Here is a 25,198-nt window from a genome sequence, read left to right as displayed (position 1 = left end):
ACCCGCTCTCTGTACGGTAAGTGTTGGTACATACAGCTGCAGCTACCTGCTCTCTGTACGGTAAGTGTTGGTACATACAGCTGCAGCTACCTGCTCTCTGTACGGTAAGTGTTGGTACATACAGCTGCAGCTACCTGCTCTCTGTACGGTAAGTGTTGGTACATACAGCTGCAGCTACCCGCTCTCTGTACGGTAAGTGTTGGTACATACAGCTGCAGCTACCTGCTCTCTGTACGGTAAGTGTTGGTACATACAGCTGCAGCTACCTGCTCTCTGTACGGTAAGTGTTGGTACATACAGCTGCAGCTACCCGCTCTCTGTACGGTAAGTGTTGGTACATACAGCTGCAGCTACCCACTCTCTGTACGGTAAGTGTTGGTACATACAGCTGCAGCTACCCGCTCTCTGTACGGTAAGTGTTGGTACATACAGCTGCAGCTACCCACTCTCTGTACGGTAATTGTTGGTACATACAGATGCAGCTACCCGCTCTCTGGTACATAGTGTCTCTTTCTGTACAGTAACAGTACAGTGGAGCTCCCAGCTGGACAGTCTGAACTGGATTAGCGGCTCGCTGTAATCTGGGACACTGCAGATTACGGTTGCTTCCATCTCACGGGCCTGGCCTATCCCGGGCCTGAGCGTGTCATGTGACCAACCAACAAATGGAACCTCGTTTTCCCTAGATGACAAGATGGATGGGGAAGGTGCGAGGGAGAGAGGGACCAGGGCTGTATACTAGAGCTGGAAACTCATCACAGAAGAGCTCCTGCATTCCATAAATGCTAGCCTAGCATCTTTATGGTATTTTCCTTTAAAAACCTCCTGGGTGTGCAGAATCAGAAACTGTGGATGTGTGGATGATTGCAGCAATCCACCAGTGACCTTTGGGATTATTTCCAACAGAGAAGCCTAGCTACCAGGGGACTGGGAGTGCCTGACTAATGACTGTGGTGGTTGGTGATTGCAGTGTCGGCAGAGAGTGACGGCTAAAGGGAATGTAACTCATTAACACCACAGAGCGACCGTCGTGACGCCACCTCGGCCTGCCTGGATGACTGCATGTCATGTGAGCCTGCAGCAGAAAGACAGACCCAGAGACAGACCCAGAGACAGACCCAGAGACAGACCCAGAGACAGACCCAGAGACAGACCCAGAGACAGACCCAGAGACCGACAGACAGGCTAGGAGGCTAGCCCGGCTGGAGCTGTGTGTCCAACCGCAACACACAGTGTCACATACGGACACATACACACACACTGTCATATACACGACACACTGTCACGTAATACACTGTCACACACACACGACACTGGAGTACCGTGCGTCTACCAGACCAGGAGACAGGAGAGGACAATCGGAGCACTGAGTGAACTGTGCCCCAGCTGCATGCGTCCTAGCACATGCAGGAAATCAGCGGCTGCAGCGACTGGAGTCATTGTGGTACCAACCCAACCACCTAACCCAGCCTGGAGCCACCTAACCCAGCCTGGAGCCACCTAACCCAGCCTGGAGCCACCTAACCCAGCCTGGAGCCACCTAACCCAGCCTGGAGCCACCTAACCCAGCCTGGAGCCACCTAACCCAGCCTGGAGCCACCTAACCCAGCCTGGAGCCACCTAACCCAGCCAGGCAACAGCCATGGACGCTTTGGAGCAGGAATACAAGTCGCCGTTTGACTTTGAGCAGGGAGTGAATAGCAGCTACCTCTATCTGTCCCCCAGCGTCATTGTAACACCACCGGGCTCACCGCACGTGACTGTCACAGCCAGAGGTAACCAGAGCAGTGTGTGAGTGAGTGAAGAAGTTTGTATTTGTACTGGGGTGTGGATAGGGTGTTTGCAAAGAGAATGAGATGGGGGGGGAGTGGTGGTGCATGTGAACAAAAGAAGATCTCATTTGTGTTTCTTGATGTGTGTGCGTGTGACTGCGTTCTGTTGCTGTCACATTCTGAGCTGTTTTATAAAAGGGGCTGTCTGGGGCAGATGTCAAACAGGTGGGTGGTTGCTGGGGGTTGAACTCTGACAAGACCACACTGAAAACACTCCTAGGAAGAAACCTAGAGTGGGTTTATCAAACCTAGAGTGGTTTTGGATTGTCGGGCTGGCATCAGAGGAGCTTGGTCAAGCTATGACAAGACCGAACAAAGCTGGTACCACAGCCAAAGCCCTTTAAACAAATATTGGTCAAAAAATAGAACAAAGAGTTACATGACTCTTAACTATGCTGGCAGTCCCATCATTACTAGTTACAGATAACCTACAGCAATATAATTAACTTACACAAGCCACTGTAAAGAAATATATAGAGAGGTTCAATGACTTAATTTAACAATTAAAAAAACCTTTTGGCTTGTTATACTAACAGGCTAATTATACGCTGCCATTCTGATGGGATTAACCTCAGTTCTCAACAGACGTGCCTCATTTAAAGTAGTGACCTTTATTTTTTGGCTGTGAATACAGAGTACCTATACATTGCATTGGAGCAAAAACAATCAGCGTTTTGTGTGATGTAGGCTAATCTTTATAGTTGCTGCCACATCGTGGGCAAAATGAGTTTGACACCCCTGTTCGAACCCATATAAGGTAGAAGTCCTCGTGGTTTGGGATGGTGGTATAGATTACACAGACCTGTCAGCAGTATGGCTACCTGGACCGCAGACACCGGAGTGGCACTGCCTCGTCGTCAAGGGGAGGGAGGGAAACAATCGAAAGGGAAAGGTCAAGAAGAGTTGAGTGAATATGTGTCGAGCATTTCTACACAATTTATCTCATAGAAATATTATTTGATGTTCAGAGTTGGGTACCTTTCTGTTAGATTGATGGTAATTTGAGCAACATTGAAGAGCAAGCTTCTACTGGTTCATAATTCCTCGTGAGGCCAAGCCAGTCTTCTCTGTATTCTCTTGGTGTGATGCCTGTTCGCTGAGCAAACTCACTCGGTTGTTTCTTATTTCCAACACAGACTGTCCCTTACCCAGGAGCTAATTGTTCAAGTCAAAGAAGATATCGCATCATGGTCTTCCTAATCCTGAAGCCTTAATGTGGTCAACAAGCACCAAGGACCAGAAAGTCATTCAATCTCTTAAGTCCGATACACCACTGGTTTAGTATCAAGTCGCTTCTTTAGCCATTCATGTAAGCATGAAGAAAAGGGGTTATCTAAAACAGGCTACTGATGCAGTCAACTGTCGTCCATACAGGTAACATCCATAGAGCCATGTCAGCTGCAATTCTGTATCTGAACTACTGTAACCACAACAGTTATCTCTAATAATAATCAATTACAGGACCATCCGTTCCCAGGGTCAAAACCAGATCACAATGAACACCCATGATTCGTGCTGCATCGGCCAAAACTCCTTTTCTCCAATCAGAGAAAGTTAGGACTGCATCAGCAGCATGTGAAATTGATTTAACTAATATGTGCACTAATACTGGTTAACTAGTAATTAGAGTGAATCTTACAGAGCAAGAACCATGAGCGTTTTGATTCTTTTTTTTATAGACTTGATGAATCATTATAAAGTAGGAAGTATAATTGAAAGACTGAGTGATGACATGATGTTTAGATAGTAACTCTTGATGTGGTATGCACATTCCCCCCAAAAAGAGAGATTTGAAAATATCCACATTTTTCATAACATGGTTCTTTGTTGCTGCTAGGGATCAGTTATTGGAGTTTTTATTCCACTGACGGCCTTTTTCTGAACTACCCCACTTTCTCTTACATGGCTGTTCCTCTCCTGCTGAAAAATCTCAACGTCTCCATCCAGAAGGTTCAGCTGTTATTCATGTTACAATTGAAGAGTTTCATTCCAAAACACTATATATACATTTTCTGAAATATTGGTACGTTTGCTTTTATTGTTTTAAATAAATGATGAGTGAAGAACCACCCCAATCTATCTAATCATGGCATGGCGTTTGTTCAATGACAGATTTTTAACAAATACATCTCTATCACTTGATGGTTTCATTTCTGAGAGACAAATAATAATTGTTTGGGGCAAAATGCTATATCCGCCTCACTCTCAGAGAAATAACTAGTACTGCTAGGTTTTACACAGTCAAATATAATTAAATGTTTATTAAAGAACTGTACAAATGGTACATTTGTGACATCAATATATATATATTTATTTATTTTGTTTTTATTTGATTGAATACAGTAACATGATCTGTATGTAAAACATCTATGTTTAGCAGATTCTCTTATCCACAGACAACCGCATATTTTTTATTTATTTTATTTGTATTTTTATTTCACCTTTATTTAACCAGGTAGGCTAGTTGAGAACACCTTTATTTAACCAGGTAGGCTAGTTGAGAACACCTTTATTTAACCAGGTAGGCTAGTTGAGAACACCTTTATTTAACCAGGTAGGCTAGTTGAGAACACCTTTATTTAACCAGGTAGGCTAGTTGAGAACACCTTTATTTAACCAGGTAGGCTAGTTGAGAACACCTTTATTTAACCAGGTAGGCTAGTTGAGAACACCTTTATTTAACCAGGTAGGCTAGTTGAGAACACCTTTATTTAACCAGGTAGGCTAGTTGAGAACACCTTTATTTAACCAGGTAGGCTAGTTGAGAACACCTTTATTTAACCAGGTAGGCTAGTTGAGAACACCTTTATTTAACCAGGTAGGCTAGTTGAGAACACCTTTATTTAACCAGGTAGGCTAGTTGAGAACACCTTTATTTAACCAGGTAGGCTAGTTGAGAACACCTTTATTTAACCAGGTAGGCTAGTTGAGAACACCTTTATTTAACCAGGTAGGCTAGTTGAGAACACCTTTATTTAACCAGGTAGGCTAGTTGAGAACACCTTTATTTAACCAGGTAGGCTAGTTGAGAACACCTTTATTTAACCAGGTAGGCTAGTTGAGAACACCTTTATTTAACCAGGTAGGCTAGTTGAGAACACCTTTATTTAACCAGGTAGGCTAGTTGAGAACACCTTTATTTAACCAGGTAGGCTAGTTGAGAACACCTTTATTTAACCAGGTAGGCTAGTTGAGAACAAGTTCTCATTTACAACTGCGACCTGGCCAAGATAAAGCATAGCAGTGTGAACAGACAACAACACAGAGTTACACATGGAGTAAACAATAAACAAGTCAATAACACAGTAGGAAAAAAAACAATGAGTCTATATATATTGTGTGCAAAAGGCATGAGGTAGGCAATAAATAGGCCATAGGAGCGAATAATTACAATTTAGCAGATTAACACTGGAGTGATAAATCATCAGATGATCATGAGCAAGTAGAGATACTGGTGTGCAAAAGAGCAGAAAAATGAATAAAAACAGTAAGGGGATGAGGTAGGTAAATTGGGTGGGTTGTTTACAGATGGACTATGTACAGCTGCAGCGATCGGTTAGCTGCTCAGATAGCAGATGTTTAAAGTTGGTGAGGGAAATAAAAGTCTCCAACTTCAGCGATTTTTGCAATTCATTCCAGTCACTGGCAGCAGAGAACTGGAAGGACAGGCGGCCAAATGAGGTGTTGGCTTTTGGGATGATCAGTGAGATATACCTGGTGGAGTGCGTGCTACGGGTGGGTGTTGATATCGTGACCAGTGAACTGAGATAAGGCGAAGCTTTACCTAGCATAGACTTATAGATGACCTGGAGCCAGTGGGTCTGGCAACGAATATGTAGCGAGGGCCAGCCGACTAGAGCATACAGGTCGCAGTGGTGGGTGGTATAAGGTGTTTTAGTAACAAAACGGGTGGCACTACGATAAACTGCATCTAGTTTGCTGAGTAGAGTATTGGAAGCTATTTTGTAGATGACATCGCCGAAGTCGAGGATATGACAGGATATGAGGATATGACAGTCAAATATACAGGATACGAACATATTCCATTCCAGCTTAACAATGGGTATTATATAGCGTTAAACTAAAAATCCTACACATCTTAAATCTATGAATAAACATAGTGTTTTGGAAATAAACTCTTCAATTCCTACAGGGTAGAGCTGTGGCTGACTGGCCTGCTCAAGGCTGAGAGTCCAACATCAAAGAAGTGAGACCACAATATTGTGTGTGTTTGACACCTGCCCTTCAAAGGCTATCTCTTAATCTAGCTGGTCCCCCCTCCACCGCCCGTGGACACTGGACTGTCTTTTCTTCCTCCACTCCAGCAGGAGAAACACTACTAAGTTGACAGCTATCATTGAACACCTGCTGTATCCTCTCAAGCCTTTTAGGATCAGAAACTCTGAGGATGTCTCTCTTAACTCTCTTTTTTACTCTCCCTGTCTCTCCATCTCCTCCCTCTTTCCTCCCCTCCCACTACATCTCTCCAGGTGCTGTGAGACCAGACTCTATCACAGAGGTAGGGGAGGATGCAGTGATGTCAGTGACCGTGTCCCCTTCCGTCCCCACCCTGACAGAGGAGGAACAGGAGGAGCTACGAGATGAACTGCTCAAGGTAAGTCAGGAACCCCGGCTCAAGTCAGAGGTCTAGGTATTATAAGAATGTAGATACTTCCAGTGTTATAATGTATAACAAAAACTCTGTTGTACGAATTACAGAATTTTGGTTCTGGGGGGGAAGAAAACGTTTAAAAATTACATTTGTTTCAGTCAATACTACCCAACCCTACACCCTGTGTTTCTCACCCCTACACCCTGTGTTTCTCACCCCTACACCCTGTGTTTCTCACCCCTACACCCTGTGTTTCTCACCCCTACACCCTGTGTTTCTCACCCCTACACCCTGTGTTTCTCACCCCTACACCCTGTGTTTCTCACCCCTACACCCTGTGTTTCTCACCCCTACACCCTGTGTTTCTCACCCCTACACCCTGTGTTTCTCACCCCTACACCCTGTGTTTCTCACCCCTACACCCTGTGTTTCTCTCCCCTACACCCTGTGTTTCTCACCCCTACACCCTGTGTTTCTCACCCCTACACCCTGTGTCTCTCACCCCTACACCCTGTGTCTCGCGCCGTCTCTGTCCTCAACATGTGTGTCTCCATCTCTCTGTGTCATGTCTGTCTCTCTGTGTCATGTCTGTCTCTCTGTGTCATGTCTGTCTCTCTGTGTCATGTCTGTCTCTCTGTGTCATGTCTGTCTCTCTGTGTCATGTCTGTCTCTCTGTGTCATGTCTGTCTCTCTGTGTCATGTCTGTCTCTCTGTGTCATGTCTGTCTCTCTGTGTCATGTCTGTCTCTCTGTGTCATGTCTGTCTCTCTGTGTCATGTCTGTCTCTCTGTGTCATGTCTGTCTCTCTGTGTCATGTCTGTCTCTCTGTGTCATGTCTGTCTCTCTGTGTCATGTCTGTCTCTCTGTGTCATGTCTGTCTCTCCGTGTCATGTCTGTCTCTCCGTGTCATGTCTGTCTCTCTCAGTTGGAGGATGAGGTCGTGACTCTGTCTCAGGTGCTGGCAGCTAAGGAGAAGCAGGTGGCAGACATCAAGAGGAAGCTGGGCATCACTCCTCTCAACGAGCTCAAACAGAACATCAGCAAGAGCTGGCAGGAGGTCACCACCTCTACTGCGTACGTGGCTGTACACACACAGGGACGCACACATACGTAACACTTATACACAGGCATACACACACATGCAGGTGTGAGCACGCACACTATTCTGCAGAGTCAGCTCTCACATGCTGACTAGTCAGAGGGGGAATGTGTACATTCTCTGTCTATTTTCTCTCATATTTTTTCTTATTCCGTATTGCTCTCCCTCTCTCTCTCTCCTAACAGCTACAAGAAGACGTCAGAGGGCCTGTCCGTAGCTGGTCAGAAGGCCACGGCAGCCTTCACCAGCATGGGCTCGGCCATCAGCAGGAAGTTTGAGGACGTCAGGTGAGGCACACGCATAGTCTGCGTCTGAAACGACACCCCATTCCCTATATAGTGCAGTACTTTTGACCAGGTCCCAATGAGCTCTGGTCAAAAGTACTGCACCGTGTAGTGAATAGGGCGCCATTTTGGAAGCAGACAAAGACGGGCTCTTTTTTTTACCACAGAGCTAAGCATAGACCTGAAGTTTTGTAGTGTATTCTATCAAGTAGAGTGGGGACTGAAGTGGCAGGCAGGGAGAATACACATGCTTGTCTTATCATGGGAAATGTATTGTTCATTGTCTGTACATGTCTTTAACACAATACTTGCCCTTTACAGATTGCAATCTATTTCCAATTATTTTGGGTAAGACTGTCCCTGCTGGTGCCGTTAGTTAGTTCATCCATACTAAGTCATTTTAGATGCTATTTAGATCATTACTCTGTAGGTCGTCTTGCTGAGTGTTAACCCCTGGCTGCTAGTAGAGTTCATATCTATTTCTCCACTCTGTCACTGTACTGCATGGGTTCTTCTGTGCTAGGGGGATTTGGTTCTGTGTGAGATCTGTGAGGATTCATTCAAATGCTTCTTGTGATTGCATGACTGTCTGTGTATAGTAGGTCTACATTGCCATAAATGACTATGGTAACTGAAGCGTGTTTTCACCTCAACATACTCTTAGTCACTCGTCAATTTAACTTGGATTGAATGATGCATGGATGAATGTAGGAAATAAAGGATGAATGAAGGAATATGTGTCTCTACCTCTCCACACTGGGGCACTCTCTTTCTTTACTAACCCCCTATCTCTCTTTTTTTAATGCTGTCGGATAGCATACGCTCCCTACAGCATTCTGCTAGTATGCCTGTGATGAGGTAAGGGAACACGCACATTAACAACCAAACCGCGGCTTGCTGGAACCCTCTACTCCTCTGTAGCACCTTTTACAATAGTGTCTCGCAGCTTTGCCGACTTGAGGAAAAACTGGCTTGAGTTCTGACATTTTAAAATGGAAATTACAAACATTAGAAGCTATTTTAAACCTCAAATACAATATAAGTTTGCATTTCCCACTGTGCAGGAAAATTCCCAGCAACAAGAGTGATCAAATGAAGAGCATACATCTGTTGGTTGAGAAGCGACTGCCAACACCCCTCTAGTTTATAGGGACTGAGGTGTATTTCTGACACAAACGTTATTTCCTTATCCCCGTTCTTGTATCCTTAGTGTTTTTACCCTCTGGACAATAAATAGTCTATATGATCTGTGAATAGAAGAGACTGGAATCATCTACAGTTAACTGAACCCTGTCTGGATGGGTTGTCGGATAACGTTCCTTATGAAAACAATGATGATAAATGTGTCTCCTTTTAAGTATCCCAACCTCCCACCTCTGCTTTCTTCCCTGACCTCCCACCTCTGCTTTCCCACAGTCCTCTGGATATGGAAGTCGGGTGTCTGTTAGGCTGTGTACAAAATGGCACCCTATTCCCTATATAGGGTACAACTATGGGCCCTGGTCAAAAGTAGTGCACTAAATAGGGAATAGGGTGCCATTTCAGACACCACACACTAGTCTCTGCAATATCACTCCTCTTCGTCCTGCTCTACTCACATCCCGTGTCCCTCTTCACAGGAACACACCCACCTTTAAGTCGTTTGAGGAGAAAGTCGAGACTTTAAAGGTAAAAGATGAGAAGAGGAGTGAGTAAGAACTTAATCACTTCTCAGTACATTTAGAGGAGCCCTAAAATATTTATCTTTGAATATTTGGGGAGAAATTCATCAAAACACAACAGATGATAAATATTAATGAATTTGTTTGTCTTCATTTATTAATTCACTCATTCAACATCTATATCTCTTCCTCCACCACCTGCAGGTCAAGATGAGCCCGACGGCATCTCAGGATGACTTTGGCGATGTGTTGACCTCTACAGCGACGTCTGACCCTTCTGTTCCCGTAGAGAAACGGCCAGAGGCCACACCCATCGCCACCCAGGAAGAACAGCCCCACTGAGACCAGCCTGACCTTTCACCTCTGACCCCTAGCCAGGGTGACATTAGCTAGAACCATACCCTCTTTCTCCTTCTGTCTCCCCTCTTTCTGTTCTCTCACCTCCTCCCTTCTTCAGCTCCCTCTTTACAACCCTATAGCACAAAACAGAACCAACAACCAAAAAATAAAAATAAGTTTCCCCAGGAACTTTTAAATTAAAAAATATATATATTATGAAAATATTGTGACACCGTAACACTTGTAGGTTTGTACGACTGTATGTTTCTATTCTAATGTCCATGGTTGAGGAACCTGCACAAGTAGAATAATATACATTACACTTAATGAGAAACTGTATGTCACAGCAAGTGAAGTTGTGATGGCACAAAACCAATTGGTTCACACAGGCCCATATCTTTCCATAACTTTGAGGACTAACAGGCATTTGTTTTTTCTTTTCTTTTGATGTACTCCAATCACTGTAATACTCTAGGATGTCATTTCTATTCCAACACTGAAGAGGCTTTCTCTGTCATTTATTACTCTCACCAATAGCACCAGTAATGTGGTGTAGAGCACAGCTGAGTAGAGTTAATACCAGATCTGTGTAGCTCACACACTCCTCTCACAGCTTAACCAAATGGGGGTGGTCTAAATCTGACCTCTGAGCAGTTCATAGTGCTTAACTCTGATATCAGAGAGGGTGGGCCAATGCATCCAGATCAGTGTGTAATGATAGTCGCAGATGCCTGATTGGTTATAATGGTGTCGGCTGGCCTTGACCCTCAGGTCAGTGCAATTTACATCACTCAAAGCCTCACAGCATGGTGGGCCAAAGTCCGTATTAGGGCACTTGTCTCACTGGCTTCTCTCTGCTTGGTATGCTGAAACAGCAGGATAGTCACTGGATCCTGTGTACTTCTCTCTGCTTGGTATGCTGAAACAGCAGGATAGTCACTGGATCCTGTGTACTTCTCTCTGCTTGGTATGCTGAAACAGCAGGATAGTCACTGGATCCTGTGTACTTCTCTCTGCTTGGTATGCTGAAACAGCAGGATAGTCACTGGATCCTGTGTACTTCTCTCTGCTTGGTATGCTGAAACAGCAGGATAGTCACTGGATCCTGTGTACTTCTCTCTGCTTGGTATGCTGAAACAGCAGGATAGTCACTGGATCCTGTGTACTTCTCTCTGCTTGGTATGCTGAAACAGCAGGATAGTCACTGGATCCTATGTACTTCTCTCTGCTTGGTATGCTGAAACAGCAGGATAGTCACTGGATCCTGTGTACTTCTCTACTGTTGAATGATATATGGATGGTAGTTGTTTTTGTTACAAAGTGATTTTCATTGTTTACCTTTTCATAAAGATGTACAATTTTCCTTAAATTGGAAATATACTATTCTTGACCTAGACTAATAACTAGATTTCCTCCCGTGTTGGTATTTTAATTTCTCTACAGTGTATGTGGTATGGTAATCCATTTTTAACAGTTGACTTTCTATGAGGGAATGTTTTTCTCTTCTGAACATCTTGAGGTATGAAAGAGTGCGATGCAGAATCCTGCTAAATGTTTACTCTTGACCACACTAGGATGATACATACAGTGCCTAAAGAAAGTCTACACATCCTTGAACGTTTTTCAACAGAAGTCTTTCTAAGAGGTGTTCCTGAGTGGTCTAGTCTGTCCAGAGTTAAATCTGCTTCAAAAAATCAGAGGCAAGGTTTAAATATCACTGTCCACCAATGATCCCCAACCAAATTTACTGAGCCTGAGCAATGTTGACAAAAACGATGGATATATGTTGCCCTAAAAGTTGTGCCAACTTGGTAGAACCTTAATGGAAATGAGTCACAGATGTAATTGCTGCCAAAGGTGCATCCACCAAGTATTAACTCAGGATAGAGAGACTTATCCAATTATGATATCTGTTATTTGTCTTTTTTTTTGTAAAATGTTCTATAACTTTCTTTCACGTTGAAAATGTGGAGTAGGTTGTGTAGATCTGTAGGAAAAACATTTAATGGGGAGTGTTGACCTTCTATAGGCACTGTACGTACATTTTAGGACACTAGTGAATATTTGGTTTAAATGCCCAATGCAAGTCCTCCCCTACTGGAAGACGACTGGCCATATCATGGCATGGATTCATTGTGGAAATAAACTTCTGTAAGAAAAGTCCTGGTTCCACCATTTAAGAACACATTATGGCTAATAAAATGTCTTCCAGCGAGAAGTTACTGTAGATCCTTTGTCCCCATTTAGCCCAACTGCTAGGGCAGTAGGCTGTTGACTTTTCTGTTTAGTCATGACCTATTTCACAGAAAGGTGGTTTCCCACCTCTTCATTGTGGGCAGAAATAGTTTGTCAGGAACTCTGTGATCAAAAGTATTCTGGTAAACTGCCAGAGAGTAGGCCTTCAACAGCCACCCTGGCACTGGTCTGGTCTCTAATTGGAATGCTGACATCTCTAAAAAAAGAAGAAAAAAAAAAAGTAAAACTGTTATTTAACAAGAATGCACTTGAACAGTGCCCTGTCTTGTCTCCTTCAGCATTCCTCACAAACTTTCAAATGTATTTTTATTATGTTTTTCAACATTTTAAGAGGCATGAGAAGAGAATACATTTCCTATCCATTTATTATGACATTTGTCTGTACCAAAGCATCATGGGGGTTCCTTATATCCACTCTGGTATCACACTGTAAGAGGCAGAGGTAAAAATAGTCATGTCACTGTTTCATACAAAGATGTTTCTCACTGTTATGCAGGGCAGGTTTCAGGAGGTGGACAGGTGTGCCAATAGCTACATAGATTATAGATATTCCCTTGGTACATTTAGAAATAGACTTTTTTGTATTGTATGTAGACATGTAAATATGCTTATTGTAATGAGGAGTAACATGCCTAGAGCAGCGTGTCACCTGCCGGTATAGTTCAGTGGTTACAGATGATATATTCTAGTACTTGATGCTTTTTTGTTGTTGTTACACTAATCATTGCTATAGTGACATTCTTTGGAGCAGCTTTTGTTTTTCATGTTGGAGCTTCACTCTCTTTGTCTGGGGTTACGGAACCTGCTTGGTAATTCTATAACCTTCTAGAGACGCTTGATTACTGGGAGTACTGTTCTGGAACTTCAGAGTCAATACTCGGCACTCCTGCATCACTTTAATGGCTGCCTGGAGGAATGTGGGACATTCCCATTAACAAAGCAGCCTGCCCCTAATTTGAGACTTTGGTTGATTGGATTTGTCATAACATTCCAGTCTGGTCTGACTTTCGGACGGCATTATAAATAATAACAGAACAGGACCCTTAGTTTTAGGAGTTCCTGCCTGGGATGGTTTAGGTGTTGGAAGTCTGAATCTTTGGTGGCCGTAGCCACTTTATTGTGTCATGACAGACACCTGCAACCTTCAAACATTTTGAACTGTCATTTTAAAATTATAATTGTGATAAGACTATATCCACTATTTTCATATGTTGTGGGTCAAAAATGTTTTAGAATCTCTTTTATTACGTTTTCACTCGTATATTAGCTGTAACGGTAATGCGCAAGTCATTTACAATGCATTGTCTCTGTTTAGTGATTGGGTGAGAGAGCCATTATTACTGATTGGGTGAGGGTCACTTAAGATCATGAATGTGGGTCTCTTCCTGGCGTTTTACAGAGCATCAGTTGAATGATTGTGTACTTCACTTGTTTTGGCCTGCTACAATAACAAAAACCAGCGCGGCGGTCTAAGACACTGCATCTCAGTGCAAGAGGCGTCACTGCAGGCTCTGGTTCGAATCCAGGCTGCATTATATCCGGCCGTGATTGGGAGTCACATAGTGCAGCACACAATTGGCCCAGCATCGTCCGGGTTTGGCCCGTGTAGGCCGTCATTGTAAATAAGAACACATTCTTAACTGGCTTGCCTAGTTAAAGGTTCAATTGAAAAAGTAATAATTAAAATGAGGATGATGCTTTGTCTGCACAAGTTGTTTATTTACTTTTATTTGTGTCTTTTATTCGGCAGCAAACGACCTGGGGCCTGTTGCACAAAAGTAGAATTAAGACATCCGGGATAAATGACTCAGCTGAGCTCAATGAAGCCAAAACATGTGCGTCCAGGCTTAATTGGTTGCACAAAGACCAAGCCAGGATGAGCAGACACGGATTCATTAAGCCAGGTGAAACCAATCCTGGATAGGTGCGCGCTCACGGCTCACTCAAATAGACCCCGCCACAGATCACAGATTAACTGATTTACCATGGCAACTAGAGCCGCGTACTTTTCCCCGTCGGAAGCACAAATCCTCATGGAGGCATACGAGGAGGTAAAAGATATAATTAAGAAGAAAGGCAACACCGCCACAGTGATAAAGCAAAGAGAAAAAGCGTGGCAAAGTATTGCAGACCGCCTGAATGCGTAAATAGTGCACAATTACACACTCACCGCTCCGCTGAAACATCACAATTACAATTCAAATATTTAATTCACATCTCCAAAAATGCAGTTGTACTGTAATTATGAAACGGTTAAATTTTTAATTGAAATGCACTGCAGATATGAGTGAAATTGTGTAAAGTAACTCCATCACACTGTATAAAGCTATGATACATTTTTTGATATTTTTACTGAAAACAAGACAAAAATACCAAGTAATTTTTTGCAGTGTGACTCCATTAAATGTGTGTGTGTGTGTGTGTGTGTGTGTAGATTAAACATGAACGGGCCAAAACGGACATGGCAGCAGGTCAAAATCAAATACAAGAACATTCTGCAGAATGGTATGGTCCCTGACTAATATTTAACAAAGCACAAGCATATATTGTACCCAGAAGGTGCCTGCTCACACATTGTCTGTACTGTTTTAGCAGTGAAAAAGAATACCCACAGACAAGGCACGGGTGGTGGGTCACCAAAGGCTGACCTTACCCCAGCAGAGGACATGGCCTTGGAGCTAAATAAAGGCAGGCCCGTCTTAGAGGGGATCCCTGGGGGGAAAGAGACGAGCATAGGTTCCTCCCAAGATGCCACCCGCTTCATTCAAGGTATGTCCTTCCATCTCTACATGGGATACAACCACATTCATATTGAATCAATTTGGACTGTCTGACTTTGGTTTACCTATTGCCTTGCAGTGTCTGGCAGCACTGTGTTCCTGTTAGAGCCACCAGCACAAGCACCAGACGATGCTGATCCAGTGAGTACTCCATCAAAGGCATACTGTAGGCCTGGCATGTCTTGTCTACTAGCTTCAATATGAATCCGATTAAATGTGATAGGGTGAAGGCCCCAGTGCAGCAGCAACAGCACATGATGGAGACGATGATGAGGAGGAGACCATCTCTCTGGATTCCAGAAGGCATGAGGTATCATGTTAAGACTGTGAAAGTACTATTTACTCTACAATGGTGAGGAGTCCTCATCAAAATCAAAAAATCTAATTTCTTTTACAGGACCCAGATGCTATACAGTGGGAAAACCAGCCTGGCAACATAGTGCGTATTAATAAAAGGACACCACATCCTGCCAAATTCCAGCTGCGCTAATTGTATTGTGTTCACAGAGCTCACAAGCTATCAGAAAGTTGTATGGCAACCACCTCCGGCGCCAAATAGAACTGGCAGACATAGACATTCAGTACAAGAAGAAAAAGATGGAAAATCTTGCACTGGAGTCCGAAATAAAAAAGAGGACAATTAGGAAACTGGACCTTGAAATAAAAAAACTTGAGAGGGAGGTGAGATATGCCTTCAATGTACACTGTATGCTAACTGTAACACAAATGTATTAATCATTATTTTTCTTTCCTCCCCCAGCTCCAAGAAGATGACACAGCTCAAAATAAAAATTTGGTATATTCTCGTAAAGTCAAGTGAGCCATGACATATGAGCTCTTATTGTGAGCACACAGGACGGTGGCATCTTTCTAAGGTTTTTTTTATTTTCCCAGCAATCAGTACAACCAAGTCATCGTTATAAGGCATCGCCCTCTTTTGCCCACCCCCCCAGCACCAGGTGTGGCCACTAGCCTATATGAAGGCCCAAAATTGTGTGTTCCTTTCTGCTCTGACAATGGCATGCCCATTCGTGCGAGATGTGGTGGATGAAGAAGCACTTGTGCTGAGGAGAGCCTTCAGGCGAGAAAGGGTCTTCAGGGACCGGTTGGACCCACTGGCCTTCCCTGATGACCATCTATATGAAAGATACAGGTTTTCTGCAGATGGCATCAGGTATCTATGCAGACTACTGGGTCCCAGGATTAAGCACCGCACTGCACGGAGCCATGCACTGAGTGTGGAGCAAATGGTTTGTGTGGCCTTGCACTTTTTTGCTAGTGGAGCCTTCCTGTACTCAGTGGGGGATGCAGAACAGCTGAACAAGGCCACAATTTGCCGCACAATAAGGAGTGTGTGTCTGGCTATCAAAGCATTAGCAGATGTCTTCATCTCCTTCCCTGGCCACAGAAGACTCTGTGACATCAAAGAGGAGTTCTATAGGATTGCAGGTAAGAGGATCTACAAATTACAGGACAACTGTTAACACATAGTAGGATACTCATTACTTTGTGTGACAGGTTTCCCCAATGTCATTGGTGCAGTGGACTGCACACACATAAGGATAAAAGCCCCCTCAGGTGCCCATGAGGCCGATTTTGTGAATAGGAAATCCTTTCACAGCATTAATGTTCAGGTGAACATAACTTTTTGATATTGTCCATTGACGAACACTCTGCATTGCCAGTGATGTGCATTGATTGGTGTAATATTCCTCATCTTATGATTTCAGATGGTCTGCAATGCTGACTGTGTGATCAGCAATGTTGTGGCAAAATGGCCTGGCTCAGTCCATGACTCCAGAATCTTTCGGGCCTCTGAAATCTATCAGTGCCTATCACAAGGTAAGCCACACAACCCCTATTTATAACCATCATGGCTGTGTCAAGAATATCACTGTGTTTATGAGGTAGTAATGATGAGATTTTGTGTTGACAGGTGAATTCTCTGGTGTGTTGCTGGGAGACAGGGGGTATGGCTGCCAGCCTTTTCTCCTGACACCTTTCACAGACCCCCAGGAAGCACAGCAGGCCTACAACCATGCCCATGCCAGGACCAGGGCCAGAGTTGAAATGACCTTTGGCCTCCTGAAGGCACGCTTTCACTGCCTTCACAAATTAAGGGTCAGCCCTGTTAGGGCATGTGATATTACTGTGGCTTGTGCTGTCCTCCACAATGTGGCCTGCCTGAGGAAGGAGAGGGCCCCCAGAGTGCCACCAGCCATGGACTGGGACAATCCGGCAATCTTCCCTGATGACGACAGTGGTCGGCTGCTGAGGGACCAATATGTGTTGAATTATTTTAGTTAGTATGTGTGCTTTCAATTTTGGTTAAATATGTCCTGCGGTGGCAGAGGAATTTGGGTTTTTTTGGGTTCGTTTTTTGACGAATTTGGCCTCTTATGATGTTTGTGCGTTATACTGTGTGTAATACAAGGCTGCAGGGAGGCTACTGCATCCATTCATTTGTCTGTTCACTTGATGTGTATGGATTTGTCCTGCATTTATTTTAGTGTGCAGACATGCAGGGTGTGTTATATACAGACCTTTGAATGTGTATGTATCATTTTGTATAATATGCTTGGATTCTGTGCTTTCCATCTTGTAGAGTCACTGTGACTTCAGTTTCGAAAGGAGCTGATGGTTTACCTGCTTTGTTTTGTCCTTATTCAATAAAGGAACATAATGTTACACATTGTGTTTTTATATTCATATGGAATGTGTATTTGTTTATATGACAGAGTACTAGGGCCACACTGAAGAAAAAGGATAAAGTCATAAATTTATGAGGCTGGTTCTTTCTGCAGAAAAGCTACATATTGTTTTTACAGTTTTGATACTTATGACAATGTGATACTTAATATTCTGGCACATCAGCATGTCTTTGTTTATGAAACCATACTGAAGTACAATTTCACGAAATGCCCCACATCTGTCATTTTAACAACTGTCCTCCTTTAAAACAACTGGTTACAATATTATGACTTGTGTTTTTTTCCCCTCTGTGGCCCTAATATTCTATCATTTTATATATAGCCTTATAGTCTATGGGAAACTGTAAATTATCTAATGATAGCAACATCATCTAAAAATCATTTTTTATCCAAAATCATTGAAATTAATGATCACAAACGTTTAAATAATAACAGTGGGTCTAGTTATATGTGATAACAATGTATAGTGAGCAGTGAAATAACTATTGGTTTCCATTTGTGGTGACTGCTGACTGACATTAGGGATGAGATTAAATAGATCCTGGAATTTAGCCTGGTCTGGAGCAGGCTAGCTCCACAGAATAAATCTCCATGGTAATTTATACCATAACATATCCTCCTGCCCCCTATCCATCTTTAGTGCAACCGGATTACGGATCAATTGAGCCAGGATCACCAAGATATCCTGGCTTAATCCCTTATCCTAGTTTTGTGCAACAGGCCCCAGGTCTCGTCGCTTGTAGTGATGTGCGCTTGCCCTCGAATATACAGTACATTGACAGGGCCTTAATACCATGTATTACCACCCAAGACCACCTGATGGCAGTGTGGAGCATTAGTAACTGGCTTCATCCCAGATATGCCGCATGGCATCTGCTATTGTTTGGTTTGACCGTCATGGTCATTAAGGATTTTGATACGGCACTAGTGGCTGTATCTAGAACTATAGAGGTGAGACTAATCTGTATCGACACGATTAGGAGGATATGCAATAAAAATAGGACTGTTTAAGATGCATGGCTGCTTTGTTTCAACAGGTTGGGAAAGGGAATATGTTACATATCAATTATTGAGAAGACCTTTAAAGTGGTGGGATTAGAATGGTGCTTTATGGGAGAGAGAATGCGTTTCTTTATGGGTATTTAATATCATTAGGCTACAGATCATACACACACTCGCATAGCACATTTGCATATCAGGTGGTAGTAAAACAGCTGCCAAAAAGTATCTTTATTTATCAGTTACTGAACGATCACCAGTAGCTTATAGTAACACAGAGAAGCCTGGGCCATGTTCATTAGGGCACACAACGGAAAGTGTATCAAAACATTTTGCAATGGAAAACTAAAAGGACAATTTCTCATTCAACAAGCCCATGTAGTCAGTCCATTTGGTACCCAATGAACACAACCCTGGAGAGTTCTTACACTGAGGAAACGACGACAACAGCTGAATGGACGAGCACCACTACATGGTCAGAACCATCACAATCATTACAATGGCAGTTTATAATACACACAGCTCAAGAGTAAAAATACTGCAGTATATACAGTCAGTCAGTGAAGAGTTAACAGTCAGCATGTGTTGATTCTCCCAGAGAGAGAAGATAATCAACATTACATTTATGTTTAGCTTCAATGGACAATAGTGTAATAAAAATGGAAGTTAAACATCATTGGTGCAGTAGGATACAATTTAAGACATACATAGTCTAAACACATATTGCAAGTCATTTCTTTGATGGATTGCAATAACAGCATCTCGTACACTGTCAACTCTCCCACTGTCTATTCTATTGTCTTAGCTACAGCCATGGGGTTGTGGTGCATAATTTAATCTCTGTATGTAGCCTACACGGTGTCTCAGGGTAAATGTTTAGTCGTAACGTTCATCCAACATTCAAACATGGGTGCTTGTGGAGAGTGACATGGTGGTTTAATGGTGTCTAAATGTGCAGAGCCCTAACATTCTAACATTGAAACATGGATATTTGTGGACAAGACACAAATGGAGGTTACATGATGAAAACATGAGAATATGGGGATTTATGGAGATTGATACAACAACTCTCTGATGATGTCACCACAGCCTCTCGTCTGTCTGTCTGTCATCATTAAAACCGAGAAGGGCTTTAGCCTCATGTGGGGAAGCTATTGATTTTATGGACCACAGTGATTCTTATGAAGAATTACCACAACCAGATGGACCTTATAAGTCACCTTATACTGTGAGTTAGTCGTTCTTACAAAAATGAGTCTGTATGTGTGACAACACACACATAAAGACACTACACTCTCCTTCCCTTGTGGCTCTCACTGACACTGAAGCCAAATCCAGCCTCCACTCCTCTCCTCCTCTATTCTACTGTTGTCTGTCTTCCTGCTCCAGTGCCTTAAACATATGCAGCCAGCCAGCAGCTCCTCAGAGACCAGCCCTCAGCTTGTGAGGAGCCCAGATAAGCACCACCACCACAAGGCTCCTTGCTTGTGTGGCTCCACAAGGAGAAAAAAAAAACACACACACACACACACACACACACACACACACACACACACACACACACACACACACACACACACACACACACACACACACACACACACACACAAAAAAAGCCTATAGCTTAAGCTAGATGTAAAATGCATCCGCCACCACAAGCCTGATCCATAGGTTTAACAGACTAAACTACACACCTCCATGCCTTCCCTTGAGCCCTGCTATATCATTAGGATAACAGAGAGGGATTGTTGTTTGATTAGTTGACTGCCTGTATTTATCATAACAGGGTTGTTGTCTTAGGCCTGGCATGCAGAGCAACAAGGATGGATTAAGGTATATAACTATGTCAATATGAGATGTGATATGAGAATGCAGGACTTGGATATGGTCATATTTATGGGTCTGAAATGTTTTAATAGGTCTCTGTAGCCTCAGATAGACACAGTGAAGGCTGCTGATAGAAACAACACATTACACCCTGGGCAGTGGTTCACAGAACTCACTCTCTGGTTTCTACCTTTGAGCTCATGGCCCCCCTGTCTTGGAAAGACAGAGAGCAGCATATGTTATATGTCTAGCTAGCTGCGGACATGACTGGGGTAATTCACACCACAGCCTCTCCGTTACTCACACATACTGTAGCGTACTGTAATAAAATAAATTTTCCTTGTTTAACAGGGTCAGTCAGCACCCCTGGAGTAAAGAGGGTTAAGTGCCTTGCTCAAGGGCAACATCTGACAGATTTTAAAATTTGAAACTTTTGGTTACTGGCCCAACTCTCTAACCCCGAGGATACAAGACCATATATGTAGCACGTCGCTATAATGATGTTGTGTATGGGAGGTTGGTGGTGTGATGTCAGAGGCCTGTGTGAGTCAAAGTAGTCCTGTGTGGAGTTGACAGTGTTTGAGATGTAGACGGCCCTACAGAGTAATGGAATCCCATATCCCAACATGACTAAATATTATCCTCCTCCAGGGGGTGCCCCATTCCTGTGCCTGACACCACCATGTAACCTACATTATTATACATTACTGTATGTACTGTGGTTGTCATGGGATCCATCCCTTTATGACGACATGAGTCTCTGGTTGGGGGCTTTGGTAGCTGGCGCTGATTGCTGGGCAGTGGGCCCCTCTACAGCCTCAGATTCAGACTGCACCAACACGCTTCAACCAGTCAGTGGCACGTGTTTAGGACGCATCTGGACTTTCCCTCGACACACAGACCTGGGTCAAATACGTATCTCTCCCTATTCCCTAGACCTACTCCAAGGCACACTTGGAGTTTGCACTTTTGGGACTATTCCATTGGTTTCATGTGTTCAGCACAGCTCAAGAACATCCTTTTAAAGGCATCTGACATAATATATTTGACCCGTGTCTGCTCTACACAGTATACTTTAACTAATAGAACCATATTCATTCAGGTGGGTCACTGATAAAGTATATTTTTCCAATACTGTACAACCTGGTCACTGCAGTGTAAAGCAACCCGCTTCCTACTAAACAACATATTTACATGCAAAGCTTTAAAAAAATATATCAAAAAGCACTAATTGGGTCTAGAGCGGGCAGAGAGCCGGTTGTTGCCTAGATATACAGTATGTGTGTCATGCAGGCCAGGTGGTTATGTCCTCGTAGAAAAAGCATTCTAGCAGAATAATGGCCCATTTTACACATCCTGGATGTGTGCCAGCATAGCTTAAGCATCAGCATCAACTTGCCCTTTTCTACAATATCCATATTGGTTTTACAGGAGCCATTCGGCTATAAAAGATGATTGGCTATGTACATATGCCGCTATGGTTGGGATGGGGCCAGAGAGAAAGGGAGGGAGACAGAGAGAGAAAGAGAGGATCCACAGAACCGTCTGGTTGGCATGGTCAGCTGTAAAATTTAGCACACTACTTCTATTAAGCTGACTTGCCAATCACATCAAACCACCAGACTCTCAGGAGTAACCACATTCAGAGAGACAGACTAATATAGCGACACACACACAGAGAGAGAGAGACACACTAATATAGCGACACACACACAGAGAGAGAGACACACTAATATAGCGACACACACACAGAGAGAGAGACACACTAATATAGCGACACACACACAGAGAGAGAGACACACTAATAGAGCGACACACACACAGAGAGAGAGACACACTAATATAGCGACACACACACAGAGAGAGAGACACACTAATATAGCGACACACACACAGAGAGAGAGACACACACACACAGAGAGAGAGACACACTAATATAGCGACACACACACAGAGAGAGAGACACACTAATATAGCGACACACACACAGAGAGAGAGACACACTAATATAGCGACACACACACAGAGAGAGAGACACACTAATATAGCGACACACACACAGAGAGAGAGACACACTAATATAGCGACACACACACAGAGAGAGAGACACACTAATATAGCGACACACACACAGAGAGAGAGACACACTAATATAGCGACACACACACAGAGAGAGAGACACACTAATATAGCGACACACACACAGAGAGAGAGACACACTAATATAGCGACACACACACAGAGAGAGACACACTAATATAGCGACACACACACAGAGAGAGAGAGACACACTAATATAGCGACACACACACAGAGAGAGAGACACACTAATATAGCGACACACACACAGAGAGAGAGACACACACACACACACAGAGAGAGAGACACACTAATATAGCGACACACACACAGAGAGAGAGACACACTAATATAGCGACACACACACAGAGAGAGAGACACACTAATATAGCGACACACACACAGAGAGAGAGACACACTAATATAGCGACACACACACAGAGAGAGAGACACACACACACAGAGAGAGAGACACACTAATATAGCGACACACACACAGAGAGAGAGACACACTAATATAGCGACACACACACAGAGAGAGAGACACACTAATATAGCGACACACACACAGAGAGAGAGACACACTAATATAGCGACACACACACAGAGAGAGAGACACACACACACAGAGAAACAGAGAGAAAGAGAGCGAGAGAGAGAGCCACAGAGAGAGAGAGCCAAACAGAGACAGAGAGACAGGGGAGAGAGGCCCATAGACCTAGATACTATTGAACTACATATGTAACGTAGTAGTGCACTGTAGGGAATAGAGTGCCATGAGGTCAGTGGAACAGACCAGAGAATAGCAGGAAGAGGGTTAACTGGGACAGTGGCAGGAGAACACTAGCACTACTGACAATATTTGGAGGACTTTTGAAGCGGTTACTCTCCCTCCATGGTAATGGCAACCTGCCTGCCCTCTACATGGACAACACAACAATATACACATTGATAAAGCCATTTCTCAGAAGCTTTGCATGCACATGCAGTATTACAAAATACAGTTAGATCATCATAGAGTATATAGACCTATTGAAAAAGTGTAAAAATCCAGTGCGACAGTCATTAAATTGGTTGAGGTTAACATGGTTATAGTAGGTGAAGGACAGGGCAGTGAGATGATCCATTTACAGAGAAGATGCTCTGTCTCCATTTGGTCTCCCCTTTTCTGGGAAGACAACAAGTATTTTTGCACCGAATAGAACGTTAGACAAAGCTCCTTCCACTAATAAATGCTCCTAGTTTGGAAGTTGCTGGGTTGAGGTGCCTATTTTGGGTCACATTAGTTGGTCTGATCAAAATGCTGCCTCCTGCTGATTCTGAAGAAGTGGTCAGCTATTGCACTGTGGCTGCTGGCAACTTTTAGTTGATTGCAGGTCACAGAGGAATGGTGTGGTGTGAGCATTAGGAAGCGGTCCAACAATACAATGAAGACCTGCACACCTGTGGTGCAGCAGTAGTGTTGTTGAGTCTCTGAATGGGTCATCTTACTGATTCAACACATTTAAAAGAAGCATCCCTGATTTCCCAAACATTTCCATTAAAGAGTAAGCCTTTTCCATCATGATTGTAATTCTTCAATCTCACATCAATTCATTCTAACTACAAGCCCTTATTCAAGGGCAAATACATGTTTGGAAAAGCAGAAAGAAAGGACCACACAGACAGAAAAGTACATAAAAACAGTTTATAAAAAGCATCTGAAGATCCAAAAATCCTTCCTTGCCCTAAAAAAAAAAAGTCCCGCCTCTTTGGATCCACAGCATGAAAGAGAAAGGAGGCAGTCACTCTAGCCTTGCATTCCCATGGGGGCCAACAGTGGCCCCTGAACTTAACAGTACATTTTCATCATTTGAATAAAGAACCCAGACAAGAGGAGGCTGGAGACATTCCATCATAGCTGTGTCTCTACACACCCAGAGTCATAATCCAACTCATCAAGGCACAGTCACACTCCAAGCACCCATGAAAAACCATCCTCTATTTCACATGACTTAACATTCCTGAAAGCAGTCAGAGGGACAAGCCCTCACTCCCCAAACCCCGGAACACAACAATACTGTCCAACCCCACTAACACAGTGGGAGGGACCAGACAGACATAACCTGCTCTCATGGTTTGTTGGTGGAAGTCCTGTTAGCTGTTAGAATGTGTTGTTATTGACCTTCTGGTTGTGCTCGTACAATACAAGCCATATTCCCATGACTATTCTGATAACTAGCAGCCTACTCTCTTAAATAACCTTTTTACTTGTTTGTTACAGGTGGTCATCTTGTGTCATTTATGAAAAATACATCAGCAATTTTTGGATGATTTCCTTTACTTTAAAGTCGTGCTGTGTGTGTGTGTGTGTGTGCGCTCGGGCGTGTGTGGCCAATAAATCTCCTCTTCATTGCTTTGCGGTCCATTTAACCAAGACACATACACACAGTATTGTGCCAGTGCAGTGGGTCTCTGTTCAGCCCAGCCTAGCCCACCTGCCATTGGCTTATTGTTGAGCAATACCTCTGAGGAGCACAATGAACCCAGTGTCAGAGAAGAGAGGGACGGAGCGCCGGACAGAGGGACGGAGCAAGGAGAGAGGGATGGAACTAGTGAGAGAGGAGGGAGTGACAGAGATAGGGACAGAGCTAGTGAGAGAGGGACGGAACTAGGGAGGGAGGAGTGAGGGACGAAGCTAGGGAGGGAGGAGTGAGGGACGACGCTAAGGAGGGAGGAGA

The 25,198-nt window shown here is 43.6% G+C and overlaps 2 protein-coding genes across 14 annotated transcripts in view; both read left to right on the top strand.

The window, feature by feature from the left end:
- Window positions 1–12,308, top strand: part of LOC139555073 (tumor protein D52-like) — a 29,521-nt gene extending 17,213 nt beyond the window's left edge. Inside the window, exons 2-8 of one of the 7 annotated variants that reach the window (XM_071368532.1) lie at window positions 6,323–6,447; window positions 7,369–7,517; window positions 7,728–7,829; window positions 8,148–8,174; window positions 8,643–8,684; window positions 9,446–9,494; window positions 9,692–12,308. In XM_071368532.1, the coding sequence (XP_071224633.1) occupies window positions 6,323–6,447; window positions 7,369–7,517; window positions 7,728–7,829; window positions 8,148–8,174; window positions 8,643–8,684; window positions 9,446–9,494; window positions 9,692–9,829 (632 nt within the window). In that variant the 3' untranslated portion in view covers window positions 9,830–12,308. Of the gene's footprint in view, window positions 1–6,322; window positions 6,448–7,368; window positions 7,518–7,727; window positions 7,830–8,147; window positions 8,175–8,642; window positions 8,685–9,445; window positions 9,514–9,691 lie in introns of all 7 variants that reach the window. The other 6 variants (XM_071368536.1, XM_071368533.1, XM_071368534.1 and 3 more) reach the window with 6 other exon arrangements.
- A 178-nt stretch (window positions 12,309–12,486) lies between these two features.
- Window positions 12,487–17,672, top strand: LOC139555072 (putative nuclease HARBI1). Of its 7 annotated transcripts, none has more exons than XM_071368525.1 (10): window positions 12,487–14,225; window positions 14,517–14,587; window positions 14,675–14,851; window positions 14,942–15,003; window positions 15,086–15,172; window positions 15,260–15,543; window positions 15,623–16,311; window positions 16,381–16,496; window positions 16,593–16,704; window positions 16,799–17,672. In XM_071368525.1, exons 7-10 carry the CDS (start codon window positions 15,840–15,842, stop codon window positions 17,167–17,169), a joined length of 1,071 nt encoding a protein of 356 aa, XP_071224626.1. In that variant the 5' UTR covers window positions 12,487–14,225; window positions 14,517–14,587; window positions 14,675–14,851; window positions 14,942–15,003; window positions 15,086–15,172; window positions 15,260–15,543; window positions 15,623–15,839; the 3' UTR covers window positions 17,170–17,672. The 7 variants fall into 7 exon arrangements, with proteins under 7 accessions (XP_071224626.1, XP_071224627.1, XP_071224631.1 ...); XM_071368526.1 differs by having other exon boundaries at window positions 12,487–14,587; window positions 15,260–15,301; window positions 15,370–15,543; XM_071368530.1 differs by lacking the exon at window positions 16,381–16,496 and having other exon boundaries at window positions 15,260–15,301; window positions 15,370–15,543; window positions 16,799–17,650.
- The last annotated feature ends 7,526 nt before the right edge of the window (window positions 17,673–25,198 follow it).

The sequence above is a fragment of the Salvelinus alpinus genome, chromosome 26 (genome assembly GCF_045679555.1).
Source record: "Salvelinus alpinus chromosome 26, SLU_Salpinus.1, whole genome shotgun sequence".
Taxonomy (NCBI): Eukaryota; Metazoa; Chordata; class Actinopteri; order Salmoniformes; family Salmonidae; genus Salvelinus; species Salvelinus alpinus.
Note: the sequence above shows the minus strand (reverse complement) of the source record. Positions and strands in the feature narration are given on the sequence as shown.

Excerpts from the sequence above, each read along its gene's own strand:
- LOC139555072 (XM_071368525.1), top strand. The coding sequence starts at position 15,840 with ATGAAGGCCCAAAATTGTGTGTTCCTTTCTGCTCTGACAATGGCATGC. Across the intron at positions 16,312-16,380 it reads GGAGTTCTATAGGATTGCAG|GTTTCCCCAATGTCATTGGT; the intron begins GTAAGAGGATCT and ends TTTGTGTGACAG. Across the intron at positions 16,705-16,798 it reads CTATCAGTGCCTATCACAAG|GTGAATTCTCTGGTGTGTTG; the intron begins GTAAGCCACACA and ends TTGTGTTGACAG.